Source organism: Macaca nemestrina, chromosome 1 (genome assembly GCF_043159975.1).
Source record: "Macaca nemestrina isolate mMacNem1 chromosome 1, mMacNem.hap1, whole genome shotgun sequence".
Taxonomy (NCBI): Eukaryota; Metazoa; Chordata; class Mammalia; order Primates; family Cercopithecidae; genus Macaca; species Macaca nemestrina.
Window position 1 is genome coordinate 29,960,313 of NC_092125.1, and position 25,125 is coordinate 29,985,437.

The following is a 25,125-nucleotide window of genomic DNA, read 5'->3' on the forward strand; positions in this document are numbered from 1 at the left end:
AATCTTCACGATGACCTTATGGTCTAGGTAGCAACAGCTTCAGTAACTGGGGTACAGAGAGGTTGGATAACTTGTCTGGGGTGACACATGTAGTATGTGGTAGAGCTAGGATTTAAACTCATGAAGTCCAGCACCAGAGCTGGGGCTCTCAATTGTTTGCTTTCACTCTAGTTTCTCCCAGGCCGTGTGACTCATATGGTGGAGCTAGGGATCAACTATAAAGTCTTGGCCCTTTCCACTCATTGGTACTCTTTTGACTCTTAAATCTGAGTGATTCTTTCATCACAGTGACTCTGGCCCTGAACCTTTTCAGTGTTTCCATTTTCCAGTATGTGCCATTCATGAAAACATAACCAATTCCTGAATGTCAAAGGTTACTTTTTTTCCAGTGATAAAAATCTGTAGTGATATCTGTCTTTTTATCCCTGAAAACAGAGGGGGGCGTTTAATAGCATAGGCCTGGAGCTTGAGATGAGTTTGGGGCCCTACTTGCCACTTGTAAGCCGAATCGTTCACATCATAAGGTTGAATCTCTCTATGCCTCATAGCATTCAAAGATAAAAGAGGAACAGCAGTGCAAATCTCATAGAGTTGTTGAGAAGATTAGTGGGACATCCATGTAAAGTGCACACTGCTCATAGTAAATATTCATTAAGGCTTAACAGTCATTTTTATTATCACAATTAATAAAGTTGTCCTTTTGAATTCTCAGAATTGTGCCAGTAAACTTTAACTTAACCAGTAGTTCTCACGGCTCCTCTAATTTAATAACATTAGCAGTTTAAAGTAGTCCTCAGGTTATAATTAATGTCTTATTTATTTACTGAATGTGGGGTATTTACTGAAAGTGTAGTTTGATGATTAAAGGTAAACAGGGTTTCCTCAGTGAAAGAGTTGTCTTAATGAGATAAGAAAGTCAAATTGGAAAGAAATAAAAAATTATATTCAGAAAATAAACTCCAAGAATGACCACTGTTATTTAAAATTTTATCTTGGTAACATTAACATTCCTTAACTTCCTGCTATGTGCGGGGCTATTCTATGGATTCCCTCGTTTAATTTTCACCATAATTCTGTAAGGAGATATACTATTATTAGCTCTTTCTGCCACTCCCCCACTTTTTTACAACCGAGGAACAGATGTACTCAAAGAAACTGAGGAAGTTGGAGTTTGAGACCAGCCTGGCCAACATGGTGAAATCCCATCTCTACTAGAAATACAAAAAATTAGTTGGGCGTGATGGCGGGCGCCTGTAATCCCAGCTACTTGGGAGGCTGAGGCAGGGCGGGGGGTGGTTGCAGTGAGCTGAGATCACACCATTGCGCACCAGCCTAGGCAATAAGAGCAAAACTCTCTCTCAAAAAAACAAAACAAAACAAAACAAAAAACTCAGTAAGTCCATGCTTTCTTAACATAAATTTTAACTTTCCTGGCATCAAAAATTGGCCTTGACAAAAGTGCCCAAAGCATTTACACAAAATTTTACAGCACATCCTGCATCATGTGGCGTCAGCTGGGAGTTATCCGTTTTGTGTTGTCAATCACATTTTAATTCCCTGATAGGTCAAACTCAATCATAAATTTCTTCTGAGTGTCTTCTTAAATAATCTGATGCAAAGAAGCAAATAATACTGCCTAGAAAAGGGATTTTGACATTATTTGCTGATTTAATTTCCTATTTATTGAATTGATGCCAGACACTCTTCTGGGGGTGGGTTGGTAAATAAGACGGATTAAGTCCTTACTCTCTCATGAAGCTTATATTTTAGTGGTGGAAAAGACAGAAAATGAACAACAAAAAAACAAATGAGCAAGAAGAAATTGTATATATTTTCAGTGTAGAGAATTAAAATTGGTTGCCATGAGGAAAAGTGAAGATGGAGGGGAAGTATGGAGAGAGGCAATAGGACAGCCTCTCTGAAGAGGGATAGTATAAGGTGAGTTCTGCATGACAAGCTGTGGCTAACCGTGGAAAGGTCAGAAGGTACAGTCCTGTCAGAAGGCACAGCCAGGACTAGAAAGAACTTGTGTGTTGTAGAAACAGAAAGATAGCCCAGCGTGGCTGAAACATGTGGCAAAGAGTGGAAAGAGATTAGACTGGGTGTTCTAAGACACGCTTTCTGTTTTAGTGTGGATATTGAAATGTAGGTGATCACTTCTACCTGTTTCATACTCTTCATAAACGTTCTTCCATTAGCAGAATCTCTAAGACTTTATCTACTTATACACCTGCCGTACACAGCAATTTGACAAGAGTACCAAGGAAATAAGGTATCTCAATTTATCTAATGAATGAGAGCCTTTCCTTCTCCATGCACTTATGCCTTTTGATCCCCATACTAACACTTACTCATATAATGCTATATTCTGGAGTAATGGTTACAAGTACTGTTTAGTGCTCTGTTCATTCTCATTTGTCCTCCAACAGTAGGTACTACTATCCTCATTTATGGACGGGAAGATTGAGGCTCCGAGAGGTTAAGGATCATGCTCTAGAGGGATGCAGCTGGGTCTAGAGTACCTGGAGACTTGCTACCTCCATGGAAGTATTGCTTCCAGTTGCTTATTTTACAGTATGCATAAGTTTCATGCCACATATGAGGCTATGGGTGTCTTGAAGTCAGTCCAAAATTTTATCTTTTATAACCTTCACCCCATGTAGTATCTAGTAGCTATGATAAAGTTGCTAAAAATGTTGTTGACAGGATGAAAATATTGATTAAGAAATGACAATAAAATTATCCCCGTCAAAATTATCTTCATCTTCTCAAGAGAACATACCAATGAAAGAAACAGATTGTTTATCTTACATTTGTATCCATATGAAGCATACAGTCTTTTCATTGTCTGGGAGTCTGTCCATACCTCAGTAATAAAAAAAAGTGCAGGTTGTATATTTGGTGCTGGAGATAGAAAGGTGTTAGATAATATTTCTGTCCTCCAAGGGCATGGCATCTAGTCCTGCAGAGAGCTCTCATTCCCTTTTTCCCCTCTCATACCACATCTCCTTTCCCATAGCAAATCCTGTCATCTGGGATCTGACCACTTCTCTCTCTGCCCATTACCACCACCCTGCTCAAAGCTCTATCATCTCTCACCTGGGTTATTGGCCTCCCTGCTGCTTCTCCTCTTTCTCTCGTGAGTCTCTCCACTCAGTAGCCAGAAAGCACCCTTTAAAACAGTGATATCATATTACTTCCCTGTTTAAAACCCTCTAGTGATTTCCATCCTACTGAGAATCAAATCTAAAGGTCTCCAATGACTGTTAAGGTCTATGGGATCCGTCTCCTCCTGCCTCTCTGATCCCAGTTCCTAAGGCTCCTCCCCATCTCACTCACTGGGATCAGGCCATTGGCTTCCTTGGTGTTCCTGCCTCAGGACTTTTGTACTTACTCACTGTTCCCTCTTCCCGGAATTCATTCCCCTCCTCCATCCCCCTACACCAACACAATCCACATGCTCTTTAAATTCCTTCAGGTCTCTGCTGAAATGTTATTTTATCCAAGAGGCCCTTCCTGATTAAGTGAATAACGTCATTTTCTCTCCAACATAAACTGAGAGCACGCATTATCTCACTTAGATTGCTTTGTTTTTTTCATAGTATTTATCATCCCCAGATATATATTTATATGTTTATTGTCTATTCCTGAACTCTACCCACAACTCTACCCCAACTGGAGAATGTAAGTTCTAGTGCCTAGAATAAAGAAAAAAAAGGTACTCAATTAACATGGTAAGTATTCAATAACCATCTATTCAACAGAAGGATGGATGGGTGGATCTTCTGTCTCTGGCTAATATGTAGACTCAGCTTATCTTTGGCTCTGAAAAGGTAGCACTTGCTATGTAAATAAATTGTGTTGTGATAATATTAATGAAATATCAGTTCTTTCTTGTTGGACTGTTTATATCAGAAGCTGTAAGAAGAAGCATACCTAAATGCATCTTCCCCTTTTTCAATTTGTGTCAGTATCTCATTCTTGTATTGTGCTTCCTGTGGATGGCATTCTGTCTGGGTAGATGTATCTTTTTCACACACATACGATCATTCTAAAGAGACCCCACAGGAGGTTCTCACATGTCTGCTCTTTACTTCCCTTGTTCACTGACTTCTGCACTCATCATCCCCCTATTTCCTTGCACTGCTGTAGACCTGGTTGTTTTCGGAGACAGTCCCTTATCCAGTATTCTTTTCTCACATTCCACATTTGGTACTAATCCAAAGCCAGTCCAGCATGGAGTGGACAGGTGGTGTTGGGGAGGGGGAACAGGGAAAGGCAGAGGAGATGCAAAGCTCCAGTGGAGATTCCCTTCTTTCTTCTGTAGCTGAGGACCCTGTATTCTCAAGGGTAGCCACCTCAGCTCTATGAACCAACTGTTTTTGGAAGTACATCTGGAATACTTGGAGATATTAAAATAGGGCTTCATGGTCAAATTTGGAGTTGTTAAGCAAAGTTAAAAGGTGTGTTTATCTTGGTACTTCTCAGCATTTTTGATAGAAGATTGTGCGTTGTGTATGTGAGAGAAGACTGTATGGTATTGCAGGAATTCCATAACCTTTTTAGTCATGAAAACTTTTTTCCTGGAATGTCTGTCTTAAATGGCATTTCTTAGAACATACTTTGAGAAACCCTGCCTCAGTCCCATCAGCTACTTAAAAGTCTTCACTGGGCTGGACGTGGTGGCTCATACCTGTATTCCCATCACTTTGGGAGGCTGAGGTGGGCGGATCACCTGAGGTTAGGAGTTTGAGACCAGCCTAGCCAACATGGAGGAACCCTGTCTCTTCTAAAAATACAAAATTATCCAGGCGTGGTGGTGCATGCTTGTAATCCCAGCTACTTGGGAGGCTGAGGCAGGAGAGTCGCTTGAACCTGGGAGGTGGAGGTTGCGGTGAGCCAAGATCACGCCATTGCATTCCAGCCTGGGTAACAAGAGCAAAACTACATCTCATCTCAAAAAAAAAAAAAAAAAAGTCTTCACTGAGACCTAAGCCCTCTCTCTATTTTAGAATATCAGAATGTTGGCATTTTCTTTTATATGTGCATGGCTCTTATATTTAGTCTTTGTGACGGATATGGTTTGGCTGTGTCTCCATGCAAATCTCACCCTGAATTGTATCTCTCAGAATTCCCACGTGTGGTGGGAGGGACCCAGGGGGAGGTAATTGAACCACTGGGGCCAGTCTTTCCCATCCTGTTCTCATGATAATGAGTAAGTCTCACGAAATCTGATGGGTTTATCAGGGGTTTCTGCTTTTGCTTCTTCCTCATTTTTTTTCTTGCCACCACCATGTAAGAAGTGCCTTTCATCTCCCACTGTGATTCTGAGGCCTTCCCAACCATGTGGAACTGTAAGTCCATTTAAACTTCTTTTTCATCCTAGTCTTAGGTATGTCTTTATCAGCAGCGTGAAAATGGACTAATAGTGAATCAGGGTCCCACAGATATCATCTTTGATCTTTCTCTGAAAGCTGAATTGTGTTTGAAGTGGAGAGAGGAGAAAGAGATTGTTTTTAGGAATGAGTTATTTTATTTTGTCCCCTAGTAATTACTAGCAGCTAAATCCTTAGAAACACTGAAAAAGGTAGTGATACATAAGGGCAAGTTAGAAGTTATGAAGTGTGTTCTCTTGCTTGCTAGGAGGAAAGACAACTGGGTCATACATAAGAGATTGTGGCACTGAACAGGGGAGTTGGTAAGTCACTCCTCAGGACCTCGAGACTAAAGTGCACGGGGTTAACCAAACTGACAGGAAAGTATGTTTGTGGTTTGCACAAGGTGAAAGCCTCAGTCACCCACAGCTATTTGCTTAATGGTGTCTATATCCTCACATCCTGCACGCCAAAATCCACAGAACAATCAAAGGTGAGGAAGGAAGGTCCTTGATTCCTTCACATTGGAAGAGATTTAAAACTGGGATTCTACATTAGATCTATGCATGCATTTTTCCCTAGAACGTCAGTATTTATGGTAGTGGGTTCTCTCTGAAGGATTGGCTACTAACACTTATTTAATACCTGAGTGTGTGAGCATCTCCTTAGTAATACTATTGGTACTCTTTTTCAGAGGTGTAATAGGGTAAATAAATTTTTCTAGACTGTCTTAGGAACCCAAAACCTTAAAATTTGTCAGCCATTCTCATTATTTGACATTGATAAATTGCTCTATAGCTTTAATTTGAATGAATGACAGCACATCTTGTTGCTTCCCTACAGGGACCAAAATTTCCAGGAAGTCTTTTAAAACTGATTCTCTGATATGTTTTCTTCATTGTCCAATTCTTGTGTGTGTGTGTTTTTTTTCTTCTTCTTTTGCAATTTTGGAATAATTTTTTTTTCTGCATCTGGAACATGCTGACAAAATATTGATTCATCATATGAAATCAGACTCACATGGGAAAATTTCACCTCTGTCATCCGCCCATTCTAATTCGGCGCTCCCCCTCTGCATCAGGCCACAGCAACAACACTTAGTGGTGTTCCCCAGCCAGTATGCATCAGCAGAGCCAGAATGGTTTTTCTCATATTTAATGCTTTCAGACCAGTTACAGCTGGCTGCTCCTGCAAATGCCCCTCTCTCATCAGAGATGGTGAAGCTCCTCTCTGAGTCCCTCCATCCTCCCCTCTGTCCAGAGACTAAAGACAAAGGCCTGGCACAGAAGGGAACCTTTGGTACCCTGCTTTAGCACTGTGACCCCAGCACCTTTGGGGATTGGTCAGACTGATGTCATACTAGTTGTTAACTTTTTTTTTTGAGACAGAATTTCACTCTTGTTGCCCAGGCTGGAGTGCAATGGCGCAATCTTGGCTCACCAAAACCTCCGCCTCCCAGGTTCCAGTGATTCTCCTGCCTCAGCCTCCTGAGTAGCTGGGGTTAGAGGCATGCACCACCACACCCAGCTAATTTTGTATTTTTAGTAGAGATGGGATTTCTCCATACTGGTCAGGCTGGTCTCGAACTCCTGACCTCAGGTGGTCTGCCTGCCTCGGCCTCCCAAAGTGCTAGGATGACAGGCGTGAGTCACCACACCTGGCCAGTTGTTTAATATTTTTAATATTCTCTCTTCAGTAACCTTAAAACCAGTGAAAAAAATTTTACGTTTGACCTTACAGTGGCATTTGACCTTTCAATCCTTTCACCTTATTGAGACATTCTCTTTCATTCATTTCTGTAGTATTCTCTGTTCTCTCTTCTAGCCCTGCCTCAGTTTCCTTCATGGGTCCATCCTCTCCTCCCAGACATTGCACGTTGGCTTCCATCAGGGCTCAGTCCTGGGCCCTCTTCTTTTCTCACTCAAATGCTCATTTTAAGTCACTTTTTTCACACCCACAGTTTTATTTACATCGGCAAACAACAATTCACAAATTTGCATATCTGATCCAGACATCTTTACAGTCAATGGTCTATTTCACATGTTCACATTTTGACATGTCCAGACTGAACTTACGACTCCTCCACTCCCTAAACATAGTCTGCCTACTCTTTCTCCATGAATGTGCCTCCACAGTCTGTTTAGTTTCTTAAACGTAGACCTCGGGAGTCATCTTCCACGCCCCATTCTCTCTCATCTTCCATATCCAATTTATCATTGTCATACTAACTTCTCTTTCTAAATATTCTTCAAATTTGTTCACATCTCCATATGTTCATTTCTAAAACTTTGGTCAAAGTTGTCGTCATTTATAATGTAGGATTCTGCAATAGTCAACTATCGATCACCCTGTATCCTTTTTCCTCTCTCGAATCTCTTCACCAAGCCAGAGCTAGAAAATAACTTTTCATGGACAAGTATGTATTAGTCTGTTCTCACACTGCTAATAAAGACATACTCGAGACTGGGTAAATTACAAAGAAAAAGAGGTTTAATGGAGTCACAGTTCCACGTGGCTGGGGAGGCCTTCACAATCATGACAGAAGACGAATGAGGTGCAAAGTCACATGGTGGCAGGCAAGAGAGAGCATGTGTAGGGGACCTCCCCTTTATAAAACCATCAGATCTCATGAAACGTATTCACTATCAGGAGAACAGCATGGGAAAGACCCATCCCTCGTGATTCAATTATCTCCCACTGAGTCCCTCCCACGACATGAGGGTATTATAGGAGCTACAATTCAAGATGAAATTTGCGTGGGGACACAGCCAAACCGTATCAAAATCTCATATTGCTACCCTACTTTAAATACTTGAAAGGCTTCCCATTTCTCTCAGGATAAGGACCAAATTTCTTCACATAAATTACATGACTAAGTGTTGTTTGCCTCTCCTCTGGGCGCGCCTGGTAGGAGGCTCCCTCTTGCTTTAGAAAGAGTGGCCACACTGAGTTTGCCTCTCCCTCTCCCACTCCTGCCCCACACTCTTCATTTCAGCTCAAGTGCTGAACACTTCAAGTACGCCTTTTCTTATACCTGCTGCAGGTCAGAGTATGCTTCACATAAGGAATCACTTCTTAGCAGCACCAACCAGAGTTATAATTTTACATTTATCTGTGTGAGACTTTGTTTAGTGCCTACTCTCTCGTTAGTCTATAAGCTTCATGAAGGTTGAGGACTGTGCCTTTGTGTGTATGTGTGTTACTGTTTCCTTGGTTTATTCTTGTATTTCCAGTATGCTTTCTGACACATCTAAGGTGCTCACTAACTTTCTATTAAATAATTAATAAATATTTACTAAGGTGTTTTGTCTTCTTCTGTTAAATAAGCACTCTGGATTATTTTTAGTAAACATCCACATTTTATTCAGGCCTTGATAATTGTGAGGTATTTTTTCCTATGTGTGTGTATTTTTGTCCTTGAATGTGAGAAATAGATGACAGGCTTAGTTCTCATTCTGTTTTGTATCATTTGGAATCCCTTCCACATGGAGGGCCCATTAACTTCAAAGGAAGCTCTGCACATGGAAAAGATACACAGGAAAAAAGTGAAAAAAACGAGAGCCCTGATTTTCATCATGGTTAATAGCCTGGATCTTATAGTGGTTTAGGTGAGTAAACTCTGAGAATAAACAGCTCACTCTTAGTGAACTCTTAGAAATAACTGTACATGTGGCCAAAATAATGCATATGCAGGCATTTGAGCAAATTCTGGGAAACAATAAGAAGAGAAACAAATCTTCAGAAATAATTTTAAGAATCAAGATAGTACGGAAGCCCAGTAAGCCACAAGGCATAAAAAATGCCCTCATTATGTGAGCATAGGCTAATGTTTTGGAAGCCAAACTCACTGAGAAGAGGTTTCTGGTGCTTTTGCAGGGCAGAATGAGTGGATGATGAGGAAGGCACCATAGACATAGTCATTGTAGATTTGGGAAGTCCAGAAAAAAGTGAGAAAGGGGCTCCTTCAGTTGTGTGATGAAGTTCTTTTGCAAAACAGTAACTTGGAGTTCTGTTTGATTTACAAAATCTTTGTTAGATGGTTATAATTTAAACTTATGCCTGTGTTATTAGGTAGAGGTTGGGATTTACAGAGGAACCAGGGAACCAGAAAGTTATTAATTTTTTTTGGCAGCTACATTTTAATAAGCTTAGGTTTGATATGAATATTAAATATTGGTTCCTTATTTTCAGTCAGCTTTTATTGAACACTATTAATGTTTTCAGTCAATCCAGTCAGTTCCTTCTTTAAAATAGTCAAGCTTCTTTCATCACAGTGATTTCCCATATACTACTTCAGAATGCTTTCTTTTTATGTTGTGCTCTTAGGTTATTTCACCACTAGGTTGCTTATAATCTGTTTCAGTTTTTTCCAACATGCTGTGTTCATTATACATTAAAGGGAATCTCAAGAAATTGCCTCTTTTAAACAAGCAATAATGTGATGCCAACTTACTTATTTAATAACCTGAGTATTATAGGAAAATAGGAAAAATACAGGGAAATGAAAGGAGGAAATAAATAGAACTTTATATTTTACCATCAAGTTTCAATCATAGCTATCATTTTGGTATATATTACAATTTTTTTTTCTGTCCTTACAATAACAAACATAACTGAGATAATAGCATATATATAATACTAATAGGTACTAATCCAAATCTTTTATGTATATTAGCTCATATGATCCTCGTAACAACTCTACATTAAGGTATTACTATTATTATTCCATGTTACATATGAAGAAATTGAAGCAAAGGGAGGTTGTTCCCTTTAACTGACCCAGTGTCACCCAGGCAGCAACTACTGAAACCAGGAGCCAGTCCCAGTTAGTCTGACTCTAGGGTTCTGCCCACTATTAGCACATGCTGGCAAAAATATTTTTCTCACATCATGTACTAGGTATTTTTGTTTAGCTTAATTTAACATCAGAGGATTATGCCACAACCTGTTAATCAGTTTCCTGTTAGGAAAATGAGTTGCTTCTAATTGCTTGCCATTAGATGCCATACTGTAGCCAACATCCTTGCATGTGTGTGGGTTAAGGGTGGGGGTTCTGAAATCAGTTCACCAGAGAGGTTTTATTTTATTCAAGTGTTGAATCCTCTAAGCATGCTCTGCAAATTGGAGTAAAATGGCAAACAGTACGGAAACTCCTACAAGGAAGGCCTGTTAATGACAAACATGGATTTGTCGGTTAAACGGAAGTGCAATCTTATTTTCCTCGCCTATCAGGAAGGAAAATGTTCCCTCCCTCATAGGATTATTATGTGGATTAAAAGAAATAATGTATGTGAAGCTCTTAGCATAGTGCTTGGCACTGAGTAATATTTAGTAAATGTTAGCCATTGTTACTATTCCTGAATTTCTAAAAATGGAGTCAAATTATATCTTTGCCTATTTTAGATACTTAGGAAACTCTCATTTCCTAGAAGGTTAAAACCATGAAGTAACATCCAAATGTAAAAAAGTCACTTAGCCAATTCATTCATATTAGGAACAAATTGATTTTGTAGAGTCTTGAAAACAAAGAAAAATAATTTTCATCAAATATTTGATTATTTTGTGTCTCAATTTCACTATTCTTTAAATTCCTTTATATATACTTCATCTTATCTTCTTGTTTTCACAACTTCTTTATCCCTGTCATAGCATTAGTTCATCAGATGTGAAAATCTATTTTCTACCATATAGCTGGCCACTTAAAAGTCATACCTGGGAGTATTTGTGGTGGTCCTCACTTGTGTTTCTGGTGCCAGGGCACCTGGCACAGTGCCTGATCCATCATAGGCATTTAGGAAATACTGGATGACTGACTATTAAGTGTCTTAGGTGAGAGTGACTTTTGAACACTTTCCTGAATTGAACTTGCCCCTGAAAACTGCAGGCATGACCCTCTTCCTTCCACTGTTAGAGCACACACCCTCTGTGGGCAGGAGAGTTCCCTTGATGAATGGGGGCAAGAATGGGGGAAAGACAGGCCTGGGACTACACTTCCCTGTTTATCCATCCAGATCAATGTGAGAAGTCACTTTACTCCTCCTTGGGGGGACTGAGTGAGGAAACAACAGGAGTGCCTCTCCATTCCTCAACCCTCAGCAGTATTACTTCATCTTCTCCCACCTTTTATTCCATTGGGTTTAATCCTTATTCTGGTGACCAACCAGGACTGTGGCTATCCCTCTTTGAGGTAAGAAGTCAACACTCTATCAGTTCTGCTTCTACCTTCTTGATACCACTCCCCCAAAGCTAATCGTGGCTCCTATGGGCATCCTCTTAGCACCACTAATGGACAGAAGCTTCCGAAAGGGGTCAAAGCAGTGCATTTGTAGAATCCACTTCAAGGCCAGCCTATGCACAAGGGTATGTGTTTGCTTCTTATTTCTTGTTTCAAATTATGTTCAGACATGCTGTTTCTATAGCTTATCAGAAAATTCTGCAATGATCAAATGAAATCATTAATACACATTAGTAATAAAATATCAACAAAATAAACATGGGAATTTTGTGAACCCCCTCCTCAATGTGAATATGAATCTTCTCCTACTGTCAAGTTCCTAGATACAAAAGTTCAAGGATTACATTCCCAAAGGCGTTTTTAAGAAGTTAGCTTTGCCACCGTACATTTACCATCAAGGGAGAACGCCATCAATATGCATACTCTTGGAGAAGGACACTTGAAACATGGCTGTCTATTGCAAAATTCAGGAATTTGCAGGGTCCACAACTCCAGTTACCCACCAGGATATTTTTCAGTTACCTTCCTTCTCCATGCAGCATATTCAAAACCCCCTAATTTTTACTTTCCTTTTTCCTTTGCATTTCTCCTCCTGCCTCCTGTTGCAAAATTTATAGGTCTAAGAAGCCTAGGCTTCCTGAGGAGACATTCTCCCCTCTATCTCATGAATCCAGAGCCAGCTTCAGAATGTGTGCTTAGGAGAAGAGTGAGTGGGGTGAGGGAGACCCTTAGTCTGTAAATAAGCCACACCAATTGAGGTTAACTCTCCACAGTTCCCTTCTTGCCCTGGCCCAGAGCACAGAATGGCACTGACAGCAGCTGATGTAACCCTTCCTTCCTAGGCCTGGCTCTAACGGTTAACACCATAACCTATAGAGTGCATTGTGGTACATACAGACCTCAGCTACCTTATAGTATAAAATTAGGAAATTTAGTTCACCTCCTGAGGCCTGCCAGGCCTGTAAATGGGAAGACTCTTTTCCCTGTAGTTAAATCTCTGTCTTAGGCATGCCTTAGAAATGAGTCTGCTAGCCGAATTCAAGGACAGGTAACCTGTATCCTGAGTATGCCTGTGCTTGCAAAGGTAGATCTTTCCTAACCAACTGGGTAACTGGACTGTCCATTGCCTTCGGGGAGCACATGCAGCTCCCCAGCATTTGGCCAGGTAGGCTCTGAAGTATGTGAACTACCTTTATAAAAGCAGCTGCTCATCTACTGAGAAAGTCTAGATATAAGTTTTGTAATCTACCAAGATCAAACTATCAAATGGTGCATGGATTACAACCTTTATCTAGGCTGCTGCAGTTAAAAAAAAAAAAAGACAGCTGCATAGCTGAAAAAAACTTGCATGGTCGACCATAAGCAAGGTCAAGGTCAAACCCCCTGCTCAGAGGGTTCAAGACCTTGGCCACACTAGAACTCTTCCACATGTACTTTTGTCTTCTCATGATTTTATTCCTTGTCTCTGTATTAATTTTATGATCCAGTATGTCAGCCAGATGTTGGGGTCTGAACCTACCCGTAACGTACAGGTTTTGCCGACCTTGACAAAACTTGTTTTCTCATAGCATGGAGGAAACTAACAGAACACATATTCTCTTAGGGTAGGCTCATCACCAAGAGAAGAGGCTGGGCTGTTCCACTCTTGCTATTGCTGGTCTTGCAGTTGCTTTCAAAGTTTTCCTATTTGGCAAAAGAAGCTTGAGTGATATTTATGGGCAATAAATTTTAAAAAACAGTTTGTCTCCAGCTGAACAAATGAGAACATGCCCTTTTAGCTCTCAAGGTCCTTTCTGGTCATGTAATTATGGGTTTGCTTGTTCTTATTTACTCGAATACTCAAAACAGAATTTGATATTCAAATACTAAGAAGATGTAAGTGGCTATTGTAATGAAGATCGATAGATTTATTTTGGCAGTTTTAAATTTGAATATAAAATTAACATTTTATATTGTATCTTTCTTTGTGAAGGGCCTCTACCACTAATCCTATTTGTCTTGGCATTCTTTTCAAATGTTATTTAGTCTTTAACTTCTGTCCCCACATACTTTCCTTTTTTTTTTTCTTTTTATTAATTTCCCCCTAGTGGTCTTACTCCTTGTGGTCTGACCATTTTTCTTGAATGTTTGCCTTTTCTTATCTCATTCCATTGTTTTACTTTGAGTTCGTGGCTTCTCTCTCTCAATTCCTTAGTGAAAAAGTAAGAATTGTTATATCTAAAATCCTATTTTGAGCGATTGTTATCAGAAAAACAAGTCCATTTGTGGCAGATGTGCTTCCTTTATTATAAAAGGAAGGGCTGGGATTGGATTAGTGCTTCTTAACCTTTTTATGATGGCAGCTTAATTCCTGACAGCATCCAGTGCTAAACTCACTTCCATTGGTACCTGGTAAGGGATGTAGGTCATGTTTCTTCACAACATGGCAGCTGTAATCTTCTTTTTCTCTTCAAATTAGAAAGCACATTGCATTGCAAGTGATATTATGTCACAGGAATAATCTTAAATATATTCTAATTATTTTTATGTCAATTCTTTGAAAATTTTAACTGTTATTAGTAACATAATTGTCCTGTAGCTCAGTTGACTAAACCCACTGGACTAGATGATGTTTAATAAATATCCTTTTCAGGTACAACATTAAATGCTTCTAGAAATAGTGGTGCATCTTTGAGGAATGAATCTAATAGTGCCAGTAAGATCAGGCAATTTATTTAGCATCACGTCAGCTTAAACTCTGAAAACTCCATCTTGTCTTCATTTACACGGTATCTGCTTTTTTTTTTCCTAACTTCATTGGACTCTTATTCCTTTTATCTTCTCATTTTCTACCTCTCCACTGGCAGCTCCTGACCTTATTTCTCTGCTTGACCTAGATTGAATGGATGATCACCTGAATTACTTTCTTACCTAAAACCTTCAACATCGTTACACTTCTATACTTAGGTCACTTGGATTCAGAAACTCAGAACCCTGGATCAATAACCATTTATCATCTTATCTTCTACATCAGGTGTGCAAAGTGCTGCTGGAAAAGAGAACACAACTACACTGATCGTGTCCCTGCAAGTTTGTTCTTCATTCTCAGCTTTCAGCCATTTAAGAAAATGAATTCTAGTTGTACCCACTCTGACTCAACTACTGGTTGCCCCAATGTCACTACCTTCAAGCCTTCCTTCCAACTTTGTACTCTCACTCTCCCAGATAATTTTGTCTGCTTTGTCAACAGAAATGGAAAGATCAAATATAACCTTCCTAAGCCTCCTATTCTGCTCCTCGCGAAGGACTTATGTCCACCCTTACTCTCTGAACCTCCCCTGGCCTCACAAGATGAGGCAACTTTATTCCTGTTCAAGGCTAGACCCTTCTCTTTGCTGTTCATCTTATCCACTCCTATCTTTGTCCTTGTATCCTCTTTATTGTATCACCAACCTCGTACTCTCTACTAATAATTATTATTATTATTATTATTATTATTATTATTATTTTTGAGACAGAGTCTCGCTCTGTTGCCCAGGTTGGAGCGCAGTGTTGTGATCTCGGCTCACTGCAACCTCTGCCTCCTATGTTTGAGTGATTCTCCTGCCTCAGCCTTCCGAGTAGCTTGGGACTACAGGTACCCACCACCGCGCTGGGCTAATTTTTTGTAGAGAGAGGGTTTCACCATGTTATCCAGGATGGTCTCGATCTCCTGACCTTGTGATATGCCCACCTCAGCCTCCCAAAGGGCTGGGATTACAGGTGTGAGCACTGTGCTCAGCCCTCTCTACTAATTATTAATCAAAAAACATGCTCAATTGTTGCCCATACTAAAGAAAGAAAGAAAGGAGAGAGAGAAAGAAAGAAACTTAAAACCAAACAGCTATCACCACCATCACCTTCTTTGGCCCTGTGACCTATTCTGGTTTTAACTGTCTTCCACCTTCCTCTGAGAAGAGCTCTCCCCAGTCACTGTCTCCAGATTTTGTTTCCCATTCACTTTTCAACCCAATGAACTCTGACTCCTTGTCCACCACCACACTGGCATAGCTAAAGACACTGTGATGTCTGCATTGTACTGTCATATCCCTTTCTGTGCTGAATTTGACACTTCCAACCTCACACTCCTTGAAATTCACCTTGCCTTTGGCTTCCATGACCTTATTGCTTTTGTTTCTCTGACATTCCTTTTCAGACGCTTGTGACTACCTCTGAAATGTTGGTATCCCAGGATTCCAGGAATCCCCCAGGATTCCATCTTGAACCACTGCTATTTTGCTTGGAGTTTTACTGCTACCAGTGTATGTGCTGAGGACTTGCAAGTCTATACCTCCAGTCCTAACCTTTTCCTTTTGCTTCAGAGGTCAGATCACACTCTATGTGTGTTTCCTACAGCTATCTCAAAGTCAGGATGGCCTTTGCTGACTTCATCAACTCCTTCACTTTCCCAAACTGGGTCTTCTTCCTCTATTCCTTCTGAACTTTAGAATGGTTGGTTTTAAAAGTTAGTAGCTGTGATAGTTTCAGAATCATTCTAAAACAGCATACAGTTCAATAAAAATATAATGGAAGCTACATATGTAATTAAAAAATTTCTGGTAGCCACATTAAAAAACAAAAGGAAACAGATGAAATTAATTTTTACAATGAATTTTATTTAGCCCAATATATGTTAAATACATTTTGACATGTAATAATTGTTTTAAATTAATGATATATTTTACATTATTTCTTCTATTAAGTTTTCAAAATTCAGTGTTTATTTGAACACTTATGGCACATCTTAATGGCAACTAGTCAATAGGGCTCAACCACCATATGTGGTTAGTGGCTAGTGGCTGCACTGTTACCTAGTTCTGTTCTTTCCCCTCACTAATCCCACTCTCATTCACTCATAAATCCTGTTGATTTTACTTCCTAGATATTTCTTCAGTAGGTTCATTTCCTTTTAACTTTATACATCATGACTTTAATTCATATCCTGGCCATATTTCACTTGAGTTACTGCAATGGCTTTTATAACCTAGTTTCTCTGTTCCAGGGAGCATGCAAGATCCATTGAAATGCACGGTGCTATAATAAGATATCTACTGATATATATTTTTAACTAGAAAATAAGAAAACAGCTCAGATTCATATTTAATATTTATTTATTATACATACTGATGCCAGTACCCTTGCTCTGCATCTCTGATAAAATGAAGTAACTAGTATATTTTCATTGAGTGGTATGATTAGCATGCTACTTATAAGCCCTGGTAGGGTGGGTAATGATCTTAGTGTGAAATAATTTAACCAGCTCCTTCTTACTGAAAACTATTAAATAGATGTGACCATTTACTCTAAGGAAAATAAAGTTTTGATTGTATGTGTGCATGCATGGGCTTCAAGCTTCATTGTGAATAAGAATCACCTTGGCAACATATTAAAATATAGATTCTTGGGTTTCATATATATGCATTCTGATTCACTTGGAATGGTAGGTGGCCTAGGAATCTATATTTTTATAAAGCATTTGAATGATTGTAATATAACTGGTAGAAACCATACTGTATTAGTCTGTTTTCATGCTGGTGATGAAGACATACCCAAGACTGGGAAGAAAAAGAGGTTTAATGGACTTACAGTTCCACGTGGCTGGGGAGGCCTTACAATCATGGTGGAAGGGAAAGAGGGGCAAGTCACATCTTACATGCATGGCAGCAGACAAAAAGAGAGCTTGTGCAGGGAAACTCCCACTTTTAAAAACATCAGATCTCGTGAGACTCATTTACTATCACGAGAACAGTGCAGGAAAGAGTTGCCCCCATAATTCAGTAACCTCCCACCAGTTTCCTCCCATGACACATGGGAATTGTGGGAGTTAAAAGTCAAGATGAGATTTGGGTGGGGACATAGCTAAACTGTATCACATACTTTGAGTATTAGTCTGTTCTTTGTTTAGTAGAGAGTTAAAAAGCCATAGAGAAAAGTGCATTAGCCCCGACCAGAGAGGGATGTTATATGGGGGTTATAAAAGCAACAGCACACTGAAATGGAAATTGGGCACAAAGGCAATGCTGAAACCGGGAATCAAGGGTGACAGGGGCTAGAAATGTGGAGAGAGGCTTGGAAGACAATGTTGAGAACCTTGGTCTATTCCATAATTTTCTCTGGGATTGGCCTACCTTCTTCAACTAGAAAAGTTAATAGCAATATAAAAATGAAATCTGATTATTAGGGTATTTTCATCTTCCTTTAGTAACTGACATTCATTAGTTTTTCAATGAGTAATTTTTAAATATTTCAGGATGTCAACATGTTGGCATCCTGAAATTTAAGTGTAGGACAGTTTTTGTGTAGGACACAGAAATTTAAGTGTAGGACAGTTTTTGACTTTAGAACAATATCATCCAATTGCATTTAGCATTTCATTTCTAGTTCTATGACAACAAAATTATCTTGTATAGAGGACATGGTAAGTGATGCATCTGGATAACAGAATTTAACTTCACAATAATTCTGAGGGGAATAAAACCTCACATTTTTCCTTAAATCATATAAATACTTATCTATAAATAATTTCTGTTAAATCTATAATCCAAGTTGTTAATGTTTTAGAACGTAAAACCTGTTTAAAAAATTTTATGAAAATGCTACATGTTTTATAATATGGTAGAGAACAACCAGAAGATTTAAACTTCATAGATTTGAAATTTTACAATATGCTGTTCAAATTGTAAATTAAGACTATTAAAAACGCCAGACTTTTCATCTTAGTTTATTATTTCATCTTTCTCCCTCAATCAATCTTATTTAGGGCCAACAAGGGGCTAATTGATTGAATTGAGTTTCTTCTTTTCATCATTTGCTGCCAGGTCTCTGGTGGAAATCCTAATGAGCTGCAAACCAGGCAAACAAATGGGCCAGTACGCGGGAAGTGGGGAAGGGACAGTGGATATGGAGAGTCTATTGTTCATCCAATCAACCAAATATGTTTTAATTGTAGCAACAATGCCATAAGCAGGCCTGACACAGTCTATTAGTTTGCCTCACTTCATTCTTGTTTCAGTCACTCCACTTCCACCATCAATGAGTCTGAGATTTTTATTTCATTCATTGACAGGAGAGACTTCCCTTCACTCATCTGCACTTTCGGAAGATAAATTCTCTTGAATAACTCAATAGAAGTTGAGTTTGGAGGGAAAATACTATTTTTATTGCAATTAATATCTTGTTTTTAACTTCTCTTATTCCAAGGCATCTAATCTCCATTGGCTTTTGTTAAACTAAACACCTCTGCTGATTTCTGCTTTTTTGTAGGTGATTCGCAAGGGGTGGCTCACCATCAGCAACATTGGCATCATGAAAGGGGGCTCGAAGGGATACTGGTTCGTCCTTACTGCGGAAAGCTTGTCCTGGTATAAAGATGATGAGGTAAGTCACAGAGAGTAACAAAGTTTTCTTGTTAAAGTGTTTCTCATTTTAAATTAATTGATATTATTGTACTATGCAATTTTGAGACAGCAGTGGTTCTCTTTCCGTGAGATTAAGCTTGGAATGTTTGTTTTCAAAAGCACTATTGTTTTCTTATAGATTTAAACTTTTACAATATTCGACCAAATTTCTTTTTCTTTTTTGTTTATTTCTTTGCTGTAACCATATGTTTGCTTACCTGAAGAAATGGAGGTAGGTGTCAAAGTTGAAAACCTCCTTCTTTATAATCATGTCAATGTACTGGTACAGTGAAAACTTTCATTAAAGAAAGTGTTGAAAGACCCAAGGTAATAGAACATTTTAAGAGTGAAATTAATAATATTGATGCAGAGTTAATAAAGCGTTTTGGAATTGTTCCTGTGGCATCTGTCTCAAATGAAAGGCTTTTGAGAATGTCCACATCACTAGTCTTCAAGTGAGTCTCAGATCAGTGTTTATACAAATTTTTTTCTTTGAGAATTTGATATCTATGTAAAAGCATGAATTATGGTAATTATAGTGTTCTGGTTCATGTTAGATGTTAATAATTTTGGTCCTGTGACTTACTGCTCATTTAAATTTGATAGCTATAAAAGTGCAAACAAAAAACTCATATTAGTCTTACAGAGCCATTTAAGTGCTAGAAATTGATACCATTAAATGTGAGGGAGCACAGATAGAAATTAAACTATGTCTTGAAAGTTTTAATAGCCCTGGTCTGACCTGATAATTTTTTGGTACTTATAATGCGGCATGCAAACGTTCGATAAGGATACTCATGATAGCAAAACAATGTACAGGTGAGATTCTCAATTACATGTGGCCACGAAGGGCATGTATTTCAAAGTTAAAGGTTTTTCCTATCTTGGCCTGACATCTTTTGAAAGCATTACAGGGTGCCTTTGTCATTCCTTGGAGGAAAAGTTTCATGTCTTATATAGTACATTTCATTTCTCAAGAGCTCTGTGTGTAATAGTGTGTTGAAAAATATTGGATGATTGGTTGATTGCCCCTAAACTTTCTGCAATAAGGGAAATGAAATCCTGTAGAAATGTCCAAACAAAATACTATTTAAGAGTTTGTATTTAAATTTTTATGTCATTGACCAAAGTCAAAAGTAGATTTGGTCATTGTGATAGTATGAGGGTTAGCAATGGTTTCTTTCCTGTGCTGGCTGCTTAACTATCTCTGTCATTCTGTGGGAAGCTCTAGTTTTAACATAGCTTGAGGAGCTCAGAGACACTCCCCTAGATGTAAAAATCACTAAATAGATGATCTTCTTTGTTGTTCAGTTGTAATAAGGTACCTTCTATTAGATATATTTTCACTCCAAGGATTTAGATGATAATTTATGTGCATTTAAATACATGTAAACCTTGGGACCTTTCTCAGTTATACAAGGCCACAGAAAATATTTTACTAAGGAATCATAATAATGATGGCTAGTGTTTTATATGTATTAATTAACTCATTTAACCATATTCCGCCTTAACTACTACTATTCCTATTGTTGATGAGAAAACTACAAATAAAACAAAACTTTTTTTTTAAAAAAAGTCTTTTTTACAGGACTATTTTCCTTATTGCAGAACATTTAGTCTTGGTGAGGATAACAAACTTACCAAAATCACACAGCTAGTTGGTGGCAAAGCAGAAATTTGAACCCAGGCTGTTGAGCTCCAGAGCCTATGCTTTCAACCACAAATAAAGGCAAGAATCCCAGAGATGCCTGGAGTTGTCCAAGCCAACCTCATCCCACAGAGGACTTATGAAGATGAATTCCAGGCATCTCATCGTTGACATGTTCCTGGGTGTTAGCAGCAGAGACACTGAAGACTCTGGAGTAGCTACTGCTGTTGGAGTGTGGCGTTAGTCTGGCTGTGTGAGTCCTGAAAATAAGTCCATTGGAAGGTATAGGATGCTCCCTGTAGGGAAGGAAGAAGCTTTGAAGTGAAGTGAGCTCATGGTTATTGGCTCATCTCCTCTCCTCCAGATTCAGGATAATTCTTTACAAAATCACTGCCCTTGTAGCTTCCTCATGAGTACTTGATTACAACAGATGGAAAATAAATATGCACACTTATAATATTAACCAAGTGCCATGAACAGTCCCACTCTGTGTGCTGTGTATAACCAGGGTATAGTGTGGAAGGTCGTTGGGGTCAGGGGAGAGTGGAAATGATCCTTGAAATGGAATTATTTAGATGAAAAAACTCTAGGAAAGTGTAGTTTTATCCATTTAGATCATTTTAAGAAAGAGGAAATGACATAGTTACTGCTCTATGGAGCTAACAAGCAAGTAGAATAGTAATACAATATCAGATAGTAAATGCTCCTAAGAAAATAAAATGGGGCATTGAGTTAGAAAGTGATAGGGGAGGGGTCTTTAGGTTTGGGTGATTGGAAGGAAGTACCACTTGAGCAGAGACTGAGGTGATGCACTGTGCAGAAGATTTTGTTGAAGAATATTCCAGGTAGAGGGAACAGTAAGTATAAAAACCCTGGAGATGGGATCCAGCAGGAAGTCTGTGACTGTAACATAGGAACAGTGGGGGAGAAAGGCAGGAGATAAAATCAGAGGTACCAGTGGATGGGGACCTTATCAGTCCCTACCCAATGATTTGGATTTTATTACAAGGATAATTGAAAATGACTGGAGTGTTCCAACAGGTTGTGACATGATTGGATTGATGGTTTAGAAGGATTACCCTGGCTGCTGGATTGTGCATAATAAGTGGGATGGGGTGGATGTGTGGAGGGAGTGGGGATGGCTAGCATGGAAGAAGGGAGACCAGGTTGGAAACTCTGACCATGGTCCAGGCAAGTAGCTGGTGGTGAGGGTGCAGAACACTTAAGTTCAAGGTAGCAAATTTATGGGCTACACACAGCTATGATTGATTCACTAGCTTCTGTTTCTTTTTCCTCAAGAAACAAGATAGGAAGTTCTCATCATTAAGATCATCACTGAGACTGAAAGCTGGCCTTCATGATTTAAGCAAGTATAATGACTAGGGGGAATGCTACTTGCAACCACAATTCAAACTCAGTGATGATCTTAATGAGGAGGATCATCACCATAATGACTAACAGTTATTGAGTATTTATAGTTCACTGAGCACATTATTTACATTCTCCATTTTAGAGATGAAGAATTGAGGCTCAACGAGAATGAGTAACTTAGCTATGTGCTAAGTGTCAGTGCTATGTTCTTAATCATCTGAACATTTCCCAACAATTACTTTCTGAACACTTGTTATGTACCAGGCAGTGTCCTAATCACTAAGGATAAAATGATTAGCAAGGAATTTATGGTACCTATTCTTATGAAGACTCTTTCCCAATAAAGCAAACATACAAATGAATAGGAAAACCTATCAGATACTGATTACAGGCTAGGAAGAAAATAAAGCCAGTGATGAGTTGACATAGAGTGTCTGGGATAGAGGACACAGGTAGGGGGTACTTTACACTGGGTGGTCAGAGAAGGTTTGTGTTAACGTTCTGAGGCAGGATTGAGCCTGATGAATTTAAGGAGTGTAATTAAGTCCAGTGTGACTGGAACAAAAAGAGAAAGGTACTCTAAAGATGAGGATTTTGATGTTAAGAATTATGAGAAGTCTTTGAAGTTTTTAAGCTGGAGAGTCACATGATAAGATTTGAATTATTTACTGATTCCTTTGGTTGTCTTGTGGAGAATGGATTGGAAGAGGGCAAAACTGGACTGGGGAGTTACTAGAAAGCTATCGCTTTCTACATCTATTGTGGTCTGCATAGATAATGGTAGCTTGGGCTGGGGTGAGTTGTTGGAATTTGATAAAAATGAATGGATTTAAGAGACGTTTTTGGAAGGTGAAAATTGACATTAACAACTCATCACACATGCTAAGAGTTGCAGCAAACTGTAAGCCTCTTGAGACCAGGAGCCATTGTTTGTTCCCTGTTCTACCACCAGGGAACACAGCACTGATAGGAGGCACTAACTAAATATTGATTGAATAAAGGTGTCACTGAGCAAATGAATGAATAAATGCAGCATAATAATTAATCACATCCTGGCATATCAAGTGTCAAAATTAAATTATTGAATTACAAAATAAAATTACCATTAAAGGTAGATTGTCTTAAATTGTCTTAAATTTTGTTAATTTTCATCATTGAAGGTTAGTGGTTTTTTGTTTTTGTTTTGGTTTTTTTGTTGTTGTTGTTTGTTTGTTTTTTATCCTCTGATTATATAAATGTGACTTCCTGGATTGAAAATCATTTAAACAGAAAATTAATTTCCCAATGTTGTTTTCATACATTGCCCATATATGTTGTACAGTTTTGGAGAGGGATTTAGTAAAAAGCAAGATGTGAGAATAAAACAGAAACTATCACATCAAAAGTTTTTTGAAATGGATTTTTAATCTAGATAATTTTACATTAATACTTTAAAATCAGACTTGAAAAAAATGATGGCTTTTCTTTAACTTATGTCTAAAATGTGAATTTTAGGAGACTGGGAGACTCTGAGTCAAGTAGAAAAGAGCTTATTTTTTCTTAAAACCAATGAGAAATTTGTTTTAAAAGTACATAAATGTGTAAATTTTAAGAGATAATTCAAATCTCTGAAGAAAGGGGACTCTTAATTTATGTATAATAAAAGCACTTTGTCAATATTTATTCTATTTCTATAGCACAGTGTGTAAAGATTTATATCATAATGAGCTACTCCTAGGCAAGCAGAATGCAACATAGGCGTTTCCAGTGGAAATCTACTAACCTTATACTAGTGAGGAAAACCCAACATCTGCATTGAAATAAGGACATTCTTTGGACTCTTAAGAAATTACAGGCCTCATTTTTGTGGGTTGAAGTGTTTGGATAACTTGATAAGGAGATTATATAATTCCCTTATAGGGATATTTACTTAGCATTGTTTTTATTTTGTAACAATAACAAATGACAAATGTAATTTCAGAAATAGGAAACAAAATGACAGTTATATCCCTGGATGACCAAAGTTGTGAGATCAAGAAGTTATAGAAATATTCAGCTCTCTTTCTAGTTTCACTTATACTCTTAAGATTGTACATATTTCCTACCAGATCTGCACACTCCCTGTGGTGGAGAAGGTCAGCGTCGACCCTGTGAACACTATTCACACTCCTTCGTTAAGTTGTTTAGTTAGCCAAAACTTAGATATTTTCACAAAAGTCCCAGTAAATATTGAACTTTAATCTACTTATATTACTTAAAATTCTGCATGATCATAGTTGTGTATTTTTTTACATACATAAACTATCTGATGTTATTCTTTTTAATATAGAATTATTCATACAAATATTTCCATGTTCTAGCATTATCTAAAGATTTATAACTTTGAAAAAAGAGTACTTATTCAATAAACCATAATGGCAAATCCTATTCCAGATTTATTAAAAATGAATTTAGATTCAAACCCACTCCCCTATATGCATTATTTGTCCTACTCAAAAGTTTATCCTGGAAGAGCAATATTATCCTTTATATTACCCTTTCCCAGAAGAGAAAATTTTTAAATGTGCCTCATTTAATGACTTTAAAATACATACAAAACATTCTTTAAGCATTTTTTGAAAATTGAGTAAAAAATATTTAACAAAAAAGGTGTTAACTTTATGTTTTAAGGAAAAATGTTGAAAATGTTATCCTGGGGAGTCTCACTTTAGGATGACTCTGCTGCCGTCCTAGCTTTCCCTTTGGAGTCTGAAGGACGGGTGTAGTCTCCTTAATGTTCTGGCTAGGTCATTGTCTCATTCTGGGAGCTATCAAGCACTCTCCTGAGACTGCCTTGCAGGGTCCAGTAGAATAATTCCATACGTGAACTCTCATATGCAGCATTTGCAACAGGTTGTACAAGGCATTTAAGATTGGGTAGAACGATGTCAATATTCTGTGAGTCATTTTTATATTGTCTTCCTGTTTATCTTCTACGTTTTGTGAGTATTGTTTAGGACTTTATTTGCTAGTAATGGAACTTTTATTTAACGTAAAAATCTGCATCACACAATGTATCTTGCAAAAGTAGAGATGAATTTTAGCAGATGACATATTGCCATA

The 25,125-nt window shown here is 38.3% G+C and overlaps 1 protein-coding gene across 9 annotated transcripts in view; it reads left to right on the top strand.

Annotated features, from left to right (window-relative positions):
• Positions 1 to 25,125, top strand: part of LOC105484426 (dynamin 3) — a 564,467-nt gene that overhangs the window by 261,682 nt on the left and 277,660 nt on the right. For all 9 annotated transcript variants that reach the window (XM_071069595.1, XM_071069603.1, XM_071069594.1 and 6 more), the window contains one exon: positions 18,892 to 19,005. In XM_071069595.1, the coding sequence (XP_070925696.1) occupies positions 18,892 to 19,005 (114 nt within the window). The remainder of the gene's footprint in view (positions 1 to 18,891; positions 19,006 to 25,125) is intronic.